Here is a 13,050-nt window from a genome sequence, read left to right on the forward strand (position 1 = left end):
ACAACTCTGAGTGTTAATGTAACAAGTACATGAGACGGATGTTGCATACTTACATTGTCCACTGCAACTTCTCATTTTTTATCGAGCTATACAGAACCTGCAGAAAGACAAAGGTGGAGGGAGAATGTGAGAAGAGTCGTGATAAATAATGAAGTTCCTGCAAGAACCGAACTTTATATAGCTTTAGAGTGTCAGCTTGGTTTAGCCGCTCTCGCGTCAGAGTGAGAAGGTTGGGGCTTGAAGCGTCTGCAGGAATCAAGCACACCTAAACTGGCATCACAGTGCAGTACTGGGGGAGGTCACATTGTCCGCGATGTTATACTTGGGTGCGATGTTAAACTGGAGGTTGTGAAATGAAAAATGAAATGAAAATCGCTTATTGTCACAAGTAGGCTTCAAATGAAGTTACTGTGAAAAGCCCCTAGTCGCCACATTCCGGCGCCTGTTCGGGGAGGCTGGTACGGGAATTGAACCGTGCTGCGCCTTGGTCTGCTTTCAAAGCCAGCGATTTAGCCCTTGAGAACTGGGGCAGCATGGTTGCGCAGTGGTTAGCACTGCTGTCTCACGGCGCCGAGGTCCCAGGTTCGATCCTGGCTCTGGATCACTGTCCTTGTGGTGTTTGCACATTCTCCCCGTGTCTGCGTGGGTTTCGGCCTCATAACCCAAAGGTGCAGGGTAGGTGGATTCACCACGCTAAATTGCGCCTTAATTGGAAGAAATGAATTGGGTACTCTAAATTCATTTTTTTTTTTTTATTCAAATGTCTGCTTGAGAACCAAGCATTAATGTTCTACTGGAGAGATGGTAGGGTTGGAATTCAGGAAGAATAAGATCTTGAGGGCTTCCTTTGTTTCACATGCCAAATATTCTTGCAAACGAGCATATGAAACGATGAATTCTCCATGGAAATATCTAACGACGGGTGGAATTTTCCGGAATCTTTTGCAATGGCGGAGCCAGCTCGCCACTTCCCGCCAGCAGGACTATGCAGGTCCACCAAAGCCTACACCTTGCCCGTCCACCCGCCGGGGAACCCATGGGTAGAGTGTCACCTTCTGCGGCACTGGAAGATCCCGTCGCCCAGACGGACTGGAAAATCACACCCTAATGCATCATAAGTTTTGTTAACGCTGGAATGGGATTGTCCCATTCGCAGATCCCAGTTTATTAAGCTAGTGAACCTATCCAGTCGACAATCTACCCAAAGGAGAATGTCCTTTTAAAAGATTTTGAAGTGCTTTCGCCCCTCAAGCATGCTCTGCCAAAGAAGAGTTAGATGATCGGCTGAGGGAGTCGGGTCTTTGGCCAAGGGAGTTGGATATTTGTTTGAGCGAGTAGGATGTTGGGAAAAATTAATTGCCTTTTCCTTATCCTTGACTATTCATTAGAGGAATGACAATGACAGCACAGTCCCTGGGATGCACCTGCATGTGTGGAACTCCAGGTTATGTCCTATTTTAAAGTTGATCAAAGAACAATTTTTTTTTTCTTCATTTACGGGCTGTGGGCATCGCTTGCTAGTCAGGCATTTATTGCCCATCCCTAATTGCCCTTGAGAAGATGGTGGTGAGCTGCCTCCTTGAACCGCTGCAGTCAATGTGGTGTAGGTACACCCACAGTGCTGTTAGGAAGGGAGTTCCAGGATTTTGAGCCAGTGGCAGTGAAGGAACGGCGATATATTTCCAAATCAGGATGGTGAGTGGTTTGGAGGAGAACTTCCAGGTGGTGGGGTTCCCAGGTATCTGCTGCTCTTGTCCATCTAGAGGGTAGTGATGGTGGGTTTCGAAGTTGCTGCCTAAAGAGCCTTGGTGAGTTCCTCCAATGCATCTTTTAAGTGGTACACATTGCGGCGATTGTTTGCCGGTGTTGGACAGAGTGAATGTTTGTTAATGGGTTGCCGATCAATCGGGCTGCTTTGTCCTGGATGGTGTCAAGCTTCTCGAGTGTTGTTGGAACTTCACCCAACCAGGCAATTGGAGAATATTCCATCACACTCCTGGATGGTGGACAGGCTTTGGGGAGTCAGGAGGTAAGTTACTCGCTGCACCACCCCCGAGGTTGAATACTCCACTTCCCACCGCAGGTAGGGAGAATTGCGATCGGGCGGAGAATAGCACACAAATGAAAAATTGCGATCTGTGCTCAGCTTTGATTCTGAAGCCATGCTCCGGTCCCCCACTGGCAGCGTTCAGGAAGTTTGCACCCCGCGATAGCGGGGCCCAAGCAAAGCTTTTGCATAGATTTAAATCTCATTAGTGGGTTGGACACTTCAAGCTCCACCCTTCCGCAATGCTCCACCCCTCTCGGGCAGAATTGGGGACGGGGACGGGGTGGGGGAGCGACAGGTCTTTTCTGAACCATCTTCGTAGCTGCAATTAGTATGTGATGATAATAATAATATTATAATCTTTAATGTCACAAGTAGGCTTACATTAACACTGAAATGAAGTTACTGTGAAAAGCCCCTAGTTGCCACACTCCGGTGCATCTTCGGGTACACAGAGGGAGAATTCAGAATGTCCAATTCACCTAACAGCACGTCTTTCGGGATTTGTGGGAGGAAACCGGAGCACCCGGAGGAAACCCACGCAGATACGGGGAGAACGTGCAGACAGTGACCAAAGGCGGGAATCGAACCTGGGACACTGGCGCAGTGAAGCAACGGTGTTAACCACTACTACCGTGCTGCACTGAGTGTAACGCTTAAAAACAGCAAACAGAACTGCAAAACGCACGCTATTCAGATCTGGCGGGACGACTTAGGGCTGGGTTCTCCGATTGTGTGGCTATTTCCGGAGGATCCGTGGCATTGTACGTGGGAAAAATCTGCGGCGCCCCAGCAGCGGTCCTCCGACCAGTGACAGGCTGGCAGCCGCGCCACGTAAAACGTATGGCCCCCACGGAATAAACGCCCGGAGAATTGCCGGGTCCGTGGCCGCGCATGCGAACGTCGATGACCTGCAGCGGCCGCGCCGTACAACATGGTGCTGCCCGTGCATGGACCCGACCCGCCAGATAGTGACCTGCTGGACACCCCCTGGCCACCCCCCACCAGACCGGTCCTCTCAGCCCTCACCCAAGTCCCCCCCCCCCCGGACCAGCGGCTCCTGCCCGACTGTCGCGCCGCTGGACACAGTCTGCAGCCGCCACGCCGAGTTCCCGACAACTGAGACCACCGCTCGGCGCGGCCAGATACTTGGCCCATCGGGGCGGAGCATTGGGGGAGGGCCTTCAGGTGATGTCGGGAAACAGAAAATTCCAAACGGAGAATCCGGCCGCTAATGTCTGATCTGCTCTTGTATTCATATTATAATAATAATCTTTATTGTCACAAGTAGGGTTACATTAACGCTGCAATGAGGTTACTGTGAAAGTCCTCTAGTCGCCAAATTCCGGCACCTGTTCGGGTACATTGAGGGAGAATTCAGAATGTCCAATTCACCTAACAGCACGTCTTTCGGGACTTGTGGGAGGAAACCGGAGCACCCGGAGGAAACCCACGCAGACACGGGGAGAACGTGCAGACTCCGCACAGACAGTGACCCAAGCCGGGAATCGAACCCCTTTATTCCAGTTCTATGGACTATGGCCAGTCACGTTCAGTTTCTGCTCAGTGATAACCCTTAGGTTGTTGATAGAAGGGCATTGAGCGATGGTAATGTCATTGAAAGTCAAGGGGCGATGGTTACATTCTCACATGTTTGAGGGCATTCTCCACCCTGCCCCGACTGCTTCATCGAAATAATCTTTATTTTTCTCATGGCTTTAGTCCAAAGTTAATTTTCATAAGGCTTTCCGACAAATCCCTGGACACCTTCAAAACACTTTATGGAATAATTTGGAGGTTCATGCTCGAGTGACGGTGATCTCCATGGAGTAAGTTAATGAGCCACTATTATGGTGCATCTAGCTACTTGGGAATAGTTCGTTTTTGGTCTGTTGAACTAGGTTTCCACAGAGCAGATTACACAGTCAGTAAGCATGCTCCCCCCCCCCCCCCCCCCCTTCATCTCTGGAGCTGGTATTTACATCCAGCCAGACTGGTGGGGTATGTCTTCAGCTAAGAATTCTTACAGAGACAATGGAAGGCATCCTCCATTAACAGGCCAAAGGGCAAGGGTGCTTGAATTGGTGTCCAACCCTCTGTTGTCCTTGGATTGGTGAAGCTCAGTGCTGACCCCTGGCCAAGTCACATGATAACTATCCTATTCCCAAATCACTGATGCCCCTCCAAAATTTCGCAACTGCATCAGAACACTCCTCCATAAGTTTTGCTGCATTTTTATTCATAGAATCATAGAATCTCTACAGTACAGAAGGAGGCCATTCGGTCCATCAAGTCTGCACCAACCCGCAAAAGGCCACTTTACCCATGTCCACTCCACCCTATCGGCATAACCCCATAACCTAACCTGCACATCCTTGGACACTAAGGGGCAATTTATCACAGACATTCCACCTAACCCGCACATCTTTGGACTGCGGGAGGAAACCGGAGCACCCGGAGGAAACCCACACAGACACGGGGAGAAATGAAAATGAAATGAAAATCGTTTATTGTCACAAGTAGGCTTTAAATGAAGTTACTGTGAAAAGCCCCTAGTCGCCACATTCCGGCGCCTGTTCGGGGAGGCTGGTACGAGAGTTGAACCGTGCTGCTGGCCTGCCTTGGTCTGCTTTAAAAGCCAGCTATTTAGCCCTGTGCTAAACCAGCCCCATGCACTCCGCACAGTCACCCAAAGCTGGAATTGAACCTGGGACCCTGGAACTGTGAGGCAGCAGTGCTAACCACTGTGCCAGTGTTTCAATAGAGGGGACCAATCTTTGGCAACACAGTCTTGCTGTCACATTCGACATATCGTTCACCCTCTCTTATGCATCATAGCCATTGGTAAATGCAGCAATATTTTTATCTTACCAAGCAAGACATGGGAGCAACGTAGCACAAGGTCTAATATAATAAAGTCGCCAATATGTCACATATGCTTTATTGGGCTCCCTGTTAGTGTAACCCTCAAAACAGAAACATCGAGATTTAGCCAAAAGAACCATCCAAAGTTTACATTACATGTCTCTGGGGTTCCACCCATAAGCGGGATGAATTTCCTCACAGCTGAGTTACCCTGTTGTTGTTTTGGAGAAATTTGGGACCGTAGGGCAGCACAACTCCAGTTTTAAACAAAATTTAGAGTATCCAATCCATTTTTCCAATTAAGGGGCAATTTAGCGTGGCCAATCCACCTACCCTGCATATCTTTGGGTTGTGGGGGTGAAACCCATGCAAACACGGGGAGAATGTGCAAACTCCACACGGACAGTGACCCAGAGCCGGGATCGAACCTGGGTCCTGAGCGCCGTGAGGCTGCAGTGCCAACCCACTGCGCCACCGTGCTGCCCTAGCGCAACTCCAGTTGACTGGTGATGGCCGATAAATGCTGATCCCGGCCAAAGACTATGAATGAGTTTTACGAGAAGCAGGCAGCGACTTGCGGTGATCTGCGATTGGCTGGCATGGCGCGCTGGTGACAAATGGAGGGCCAGGTTAGTGCGGGAGTAAAAGTGTGCCTTCCAGGGGCTTTTCGTGTTGCAACAAAATCTGGCCCATTTTCCTGGGGCAGGGGGTGGTGGCAGAAAGCCATTCATCTAACTCTCCTGCCCCACACCGCCAGATGGGTCCAAGGGGCTGCCAGCAGAACCAACAATTGAAGGGAAAGGACTGTGACGGAAATAGCAGGTGCCCAGCAGCAGCTGAATGAAGTCTGTGACTGAATCCTGGGGGTTGGGATCACACTGGGCTTTGCCCTGGTGTAACCCAGGCTTGTCAATGATGGGGATACTGTGCAAGGCTCATTGCTGCACAACACACTCCGAGTAAACAGCAGGTTAAAATCACAAAGCTCCCAGAGCAGAATAGAAGCTACCCCCCCCCCCCCCCCCGAAATTTCACTGATCTTCAGCTCAGGTCCCATATAGTTTGTGCCCATTCAATATTCTGGTGCAATGCAGCAAAACAAACCCAGGCGATCAGCTTTGGGGGGGGGGTCTGATTTTCCTCACTCTGGACGCCGCCTCTTGCGCCGCTCCTACGCCCGCACCGGGGGGGGGGGGGGGGGCGGAAAATCCCCCTCAACTCCCCAACTTCTGACTTTTTAAAAAACAATATTCAGCACTTTGCATAAACCAGGAGTCGGTGGAACACAAAACCATTAGAGAGAGAAGGTGACTGGAATTAAGTTCCCAATTTACTGTTCACAGTTTAAAATAAAGAGGAGGAAAGTGTTTTTAAGATTGCAAAGCCGCCTGGGTTTAGTGCGGGGGTTAGCGGTGCAGATGTTTGCCAGGTGTTTTCCCTGCCGCCCAGCTTACCTTGTGTTTACTGGGCAGCTTGGCTGCGCCCGGGTTCCGCAGGGATTTGGAGCGCTGCGGCGGCCGGTAGCGAGCGGCGTGAGCCCCGCAGTAATCGCGGTTGTAGCGGGCAGAGGCTGCCGAGCGGGGCCGCAGGTTCTCGCCCGTGTGGACGCTGTTCAGTCCGATCATGTCTCCCTCTGGCGAGAGACTCTGGACAGCATGCAGCAGAGCAGCCTGGGCGATTCACAATGCTCACTGCACCCTCACACACACACACACACACACAGACCCTCACACACAGACAGGGACACAGACACGGGACAGCATGCAGCACAGCAGCCTGGTCCTGGGCAATTCACACTGCCAGGGGCTCACTGCACACACACACACAGGGGAACAGAGACACACACCCTCACACACACAGGGGAACAGAGACCCTCCCCCCCCCCTCCCCCTCACACACAGACACCCTCACACACAGACAGGGGAACAGAGACACACAGACACCCTCACACACAGAGAGACACCCAGACAAGGACAGAGACACAGAGACAGGGACACAGAGACACACAGACAGGCAAACAGAGGCACACGGACACACAGACAGGGACACAGACACGGCACAGAGGCACGCAGATAGGGACACAGAGACAGGAAGATACAGACAGGGACACACAGATAGAAACAGAACAGAAATATACAGACACACAGACAGACAGAGATACACACACACACACAGACAGACACACACAGAGACAGATACTCACATACAGTGACAGGGACACACGCTCAGACAGAGACAGACAGTCAGACACAGCAGAGCTATACAGTGCAGGTCAGAGTTACAGCACATTTACACCAAGCCTCTGCTCGGGACTGATAGTAAATTAACATTATAATCCCCAGACTTTTTTGCTTGATCATTGGGAGCAGCTCTCTCTCTCTCTCTCTTCCCCCACCCACCTCCACTTTTTATACAAGCAGTATTGGTGTGATGCCTTGGGGAGGCTCCTGTCACCTATTCGTCATTGATATTAGTGACTGTGCCGAAACATTTAGTAGGCGTTGAGTGTTTTCAATGTCAGACACAAATGTCAGCTCCTAATTAGCACTGTGGGCAATGCTCAGAGCTCAATAGAGAAGCATCTGGTTATTTACGTAGGCTGGTTTTTTTTTTTCCTATATATTTAAAAACGCAGAAGCAGATTTACAAGTGATGTGCTTTTATTCATCTTAATTATCAGCAGTGCTTACAGCACAGTCACCTGGCTATTAGTTTATTTAATGATTGCAGTTCTTCGAAAGAACAAGTGGATGAAATTCCCCGTGACCCTGGTTCCTGCCAGGTGGAGACCTGTGGTTTGTAATAGGAAAGCTTACTAAGAGTAGGCCATTCAACCCATCGAGTCCGGGCTGGCCATAAAGGAGTGACCCACCCTGATCCCACTTTCCAGCTCTCGCTCTATAGCTCTGTGGCAAACTGCATATCCAAGTGTTTCTTTGAATGCGACGTGGGTTTCTACACTTTAAGACAGCGAGCTCCATATCCCCAGCACCCTTTGGGTGTAAGATATTCCCAAACGTTCTCATAGTCATAGAGTTTTTACAACACAGAAAGCGGCCCTACGGCCCATCGTGCCTGCACCGGCCAGCAAGAACCTATCCACCCCAATCCCATTTTCCAGCACTTGTATGCTCTGGTGTTTCAACTGCTCATCTAAATGAAGAACAAAGAAATGTACAGCACAGGAACAGGCCCTTCGGCCCACCAAGCCCGTGCCGACCATGCTGCCCGACTAAACTAAAATCTACTACACTTCCTCGGTCCGTATCCCTCTATTCCCATCCTATTCATGTATTTGTCAAGATGCCCGTTAAATGTCACTATCGTCCCTGCTTCCACCACCTCCTCCGGCAGCGGGTTCCAGGCACCCACTACCCTCTGTGTAAAAAACTTGCCTCTAACATCTCGTCGAAACCTTGCCCCTCGCACCTTAAATCTATGCCCCCTAGTAATTGACCCCTCTACCCTGGGGAAAAGCCTCTGACTATCCACTCTGTCTATGCCCCTCATAATTTTGTAGACCTCTATCAGGTCGCCCCTCAACCTCCGTCGTTCCAGTGAGAACAAACCGAGTTTATTCAACCGCTCCTCATAGCTAATGCCCTCCATACCAGGCAACATCCTGGTAAATCTCTTCTGCACCCTCTCTAAAGCCTCCACATCCTTCTGGTAGTGTGGCGACCAGAATTGAACACTATACTCCAAGTGTGGCCTAACTAAGGTTCTATGCAGCTGCAACATGACTTGCCAATTCTTATACTCAATGCCCTGGCCAATGAAGGCAAGCATGCCATATGCCTTCTTGACTACATTCTCCACCTGCGTTGCCCCTTTCAGTGACCTGTTGACCTGTACACATAGATCTCTCTGACTTTCAATACTCTTGAGGGTTCTACCATTCACTGTATATTCCCTACCTGTATTAGACCTTCCAAAATGCAAATATGAGGGTTCCCGCCTCTACCACCCTTTCAGGCAGCGAGTTCCAAATTACCACCACCCTCTGGGTGAAGAGGCTTTTCCTCAAATCTCCTCTGAACCTCCTGCCCCTGACCTTAAAGTCAATACCCTCTGGTTATTGACCCCTCCACTAAAGGGAAAACCTCCTTCCTATCCACCCTATCTGTGCCCCTCATTATTTTGTACACCTCAATCAGGTTCCCTCATCAGCCTTCTCTGCTCCAAGGAAAACAGCTGCAGCCTCCCCAGTCTCTTTTGATAGTTGAAACGCTCCAGCCCAGGCAACATTCTGGTGAATCTCCTCTGCCCCCTCTCTAGTGCAATCACATCCTTCCTATAGTGTGGTGAGCAGAACTGCACACAGCACTCTAGCTGCGCTTAATGTGCATTCTATACTGCTCCATCAGAACCTCCCTGCTCTTATAGTCTATGCCTTGGTTAATAAAGGCAAGTATCCCATAGGCTGCTTAACCACCTTATCTACCTGTCCTGCTGTCTTCAAGGATCTCAGGTCCTCTGTACGTCCCAGGGTCCTACCGTTCATTGTGTATTCCCTTTGCCTGGTTAGTCCTCCCAGAATGCATCACCTCACACTTTCCAGGGTTATAATGCAATTGCCACTGTTCTGCCCATCTGACCAGCCAATCAATATCGTCCCATAATCCTTCTGTCAATCACTTAGAATTGAGGTGCGCTTGGCTATTTAACTATCTGCTAAGGGAAATAAGTCCTTCCTATCCATGCTGCTGGGAATGTTTCGGGAAATCCTCTGGTTATCTGTAACTGGAATGTTGGTCAAGGATATCTAGAGAGTTCCTTTGTCCTCAAACATTGCTCTGGGATGTGGAACATTTATTTGAAATAGGCAGGACCTCCGTTGAACATTTCACCCAGAAGGCCACACTCTCAGGCAACGCAGCAATCCCTCAGTAACACACTAGATTATGAGCTTGAATCCTTAAGATTTCCTCACACAAAGACAAGAATGCAACAAACTGGGCAATCATTCATCTAATATACATGAAACGCACTGCAGCTCCGAACTCAACGAGGCCCATGAGACTGCCCTCGCGAGAGAATAAAACTCAGAGATTAATGACAGAGCTTCTGAAACCCAGTGATACCAAGAGGGTGGTCCTGGAGGTCAGAGAGAGAGAGAGAGGTCTGGGGATTTTCTCCTCTCCAAAGATAGATCCGTTATAAATTAGGCAAAATGCGAGGCATCAATCACTGGAGCAACTGGTCTCAATGGATTGAGCCGTCTTTTGATCACATGACATATTCTATCAAGGCTGCATAGAAATTGTAATGAAGCTAGGGGTGGCTGCACCGGTATAGGCCGATTGAAAGTGCAGTCATAGCAACTCCAGTGCACCATGATGATCTGCGACAGTGAACCACAGAAAGGTGCCATTTTGAAATACAAAATTTAGCTTTAAAAATGCATTTCTTCGACGGAGTCCCTACTGCGCGCAACAGCAGCACTCTGAACTATAATTGGAAGAGGGAGCATCAAACTGAAAGCATAGTTTCCAAAATGTACGCTTAATTGTGTTATTAATTTTAAGTCTCCTCTCCATTGGTACCGAGGGAGGTATTTGCTGCACTTGCTCATTATTATGGGATTTTCTGGAAGGATCGCGCTTGTCAGAACTTAAGGAAAGCATTTGGTTTTGCCCAAGCATGAATGGAAATTTACTCTCATCGCTTGTGCCAGGGCATTGAGTAAATCTGAGGAGGAGGGAGACAGATTTTTAATTAGGAAAGAGTCGTAGGGTTCTGGAGGATGGGCAGGAAAGTGGAGTTGAGGTCCAGGTAGGGGTCAGCTACCATCGGATTGAATGGTGGAGTGGGCCAGAGAGGCTGAATTGCCTACTCCTACAGTTCGTATGTCCTCATGAACCTTCGTGAGCGCAGCAACGATGTGCCGTGAATCGACTGTTTAAGTTAGATTGCAGAGAGCTGACTCGTAAATGAGCGCATCAGAAAATAATCAAGAGTCCCACTGCCCCCTGCTGAGTTTAACTTTAGAACAAGGCCCGTGAAATCATGTGTGAAATAAAAAGCGGTTGCATCTGGTGAAACTCAGCAACGTGTGATTATATATCATTTAAATCAGAACTTTCCAAAGTGCAACCCACGGATTCGGGATCTGCAATGGAAACCATGGAGTTCCACACAGCAGGCGAACCTCCTGTCAGCCTAGGGAACCCGATTCTGCATCTCTATTTTAGTTTTTTCTCCACTTTACTATATTTCCTGACAAACGGCATGCTATTTTCCTGAAAAGAACATTGTAACAGTCCACCCTGTTTATTTCTTTTATGTTATTTTATTATTTTGGTCCGTGGGCCTATAATCAGACGCAGAAGACTCAAAATTGCAACAGCCTGCTTTCCAGGACACTGTGTTCCCAGGTTTTGTGTTTGGCAGAGGAGAAACCAGACTCCTCGGCACCGAGTGGATCTTAGGAACCAGTCTCGGAGGGACTTGGTTAACTGACAACAGGTAGGTTGGCCTGGGACAATGTTCTGCCTGACAACCGTAGGTGATTTGTTCCTGCTTGATGCTTTCCGAGAGAACCTGGCAGGAGTGTTTAGACCTCAGAAGTGAAAGGAATGATTTCTCTGCTTGTTGAAGTGAAAGAATTGCTGTATTTTTCTTAAAGCAGTGACTTCCTGGCACATACTTTGCTGTGAACCTGAAACGATGCAGAGAAAGTATACAACCTTTTAAATCTTTCCACAAATGCTAGCGGATTATGGACTAGGCTTTGTTTATTATCATGCTGAAGGGCTAGTACATAGAACATAGAACATAGAAAATACAGCACAGAACAGGCCCTTCAGCCCACGATGTTGTGCTGAACCTTTGTCCTAGATTAATCATAGATTATCATTGAATTTACAGTGCAGAAGGAGGCCATTCGGCCCTTTGAGTCTGCACCGGCTCTTGGAAAGAGCACCCTACCCAAACTCAACACCTCCACCCAACACCAAGGGCAATTTGGACATGAAGGGCAATTTATCATTGGCCAATTCACCTAACCCGCACATCTTTGGACTGTGGGAGGAAACCGGAGCACCCGGAGGAAACCCACGCAGACACGGGGAGGACGTGCAGACTCCGCACAGACAATGACCCAAGCCAGAATCGAACCTGGGACCATGGAGCTGTGAAGCAATTGTGCTATCCACAATGCTACCGTGCTGCCCTTAAGAACAAATAAATCTACACTATATAATTTTACCGTAATCCATGTACCTATCCAATAGCTGCTTGAAGGTCCCTAATGTTTCCGACTCAACTACTTCCACAGGCAGTGCATTCCATGCCCCCACTACTCTCTGGGTAAAGAACCTACCTCTGCTATCCCTCCTATATCTTCCACCTTTCACCTTAAATTTATGTCCCCTTGTAATGGTGTGTTCCACCCGGGGAAAAAGTCTCTGACTGTCTACTCTATCTATTCCCCTGATCATCTTATAAACCTCTATCAAGTCGCCCCTCATCCTTCTCCGCTCTAATGAGAAAAGGCCTAGCACCCTCAACCTTTCCTCGTAAGACCTACTCTCTCCATTCCAGGCAACAACCTGGTAAATCTTCTTTGCACCTTTTCCAGAGCTTCCACATCCTTCCTAAAATGAGGCGACCAGAACTGTACACAGTACTCCAAATGTGGCCTTACCAAAGTTTTGTACAGCTGCATCATCACCTCACGGCTCTTAAATTCAATCCCTCTGTTAATGAACGCGAGCACACCATAGGCCTTCTTCACAGCTCTATCCACTTGAGTGGCAACTTTCAAAGATGTATGAACATAGACCCCAAGATCTCTCTGCTCCTCCACATTGTCAAGAACTCTACCGTTAACCCTGTATTCCGCATTCATATTTGTCCTTCCAAAATGGACAACCTCACACTTTTCAGGGTTAAACTCCATCTGCCACTTCTCAGCCCAGCTCTGCATCCTATCTATGTCTCTTTGCAGCCGACAACAGCCCTCCTTACTATCCACAACTCCACCAATCTTCGTATCGTCTGCAAATTTACTGACCCACCCTTCAACTCCCTCATCCAAGTCATTAATGAAAATCACAAACAGCAGAGGACCCAGAACTGATCCCTGCGGTACGCCACTGGTAACTGGGATCCAGGCTGAATATTTGCCATCCACC

The 13,050-nt window shown here is 48.9% G+C and overlaps 1 protein-coding gene across 10 annotated transcripts in view; it reads right to left on the bottom strand.

Annotated features, from left to right (window-relative positions):
* The window catches only part of LOC140403531 (PH and SEC7 domain-containing protein 1-like), a 213,322-nt gene that overhangs the window by 24,194 nt on the left and 176,078 nt on the right, over window positions 1-13,050 (bottom strand). For 9 of the 10 annotated variants that reach the window (XM_072491496.1, XM_072491497.1, XM_072491498.1 and 6 more), the window contains one exon: window positions 54-97. In XM_072491496.1, the coding sequence (XP_072347597.1) occupies window positions 54-97 (44 nt within the window). Of the gene's footprint in view, window positions 1-53; window positions 98-6,366; window positions 7,260-13,050 lie in introns of those variants that run through there. The other variant, XM_072491506.1, reaches the window with a different exon arrangement.

The sequence above is a fragment of the Scyliorhinus torazame genome, chromosome 28, assembly GCF_047496885.1.
Source record: "Scyliorhinus torazame isolate Kashiwa2021f chromosome 28, sScyTor2.1, whole genome shotgun sequence".
Taxonomy (NCBI): domain Eukaryota; kingdom Metazoa; phylum Chordata; class Chondrichthyes; order Carcharhiniformes; family Scyliorhinidae; genus Scyliorhinus; species Scyliorhinus torazame.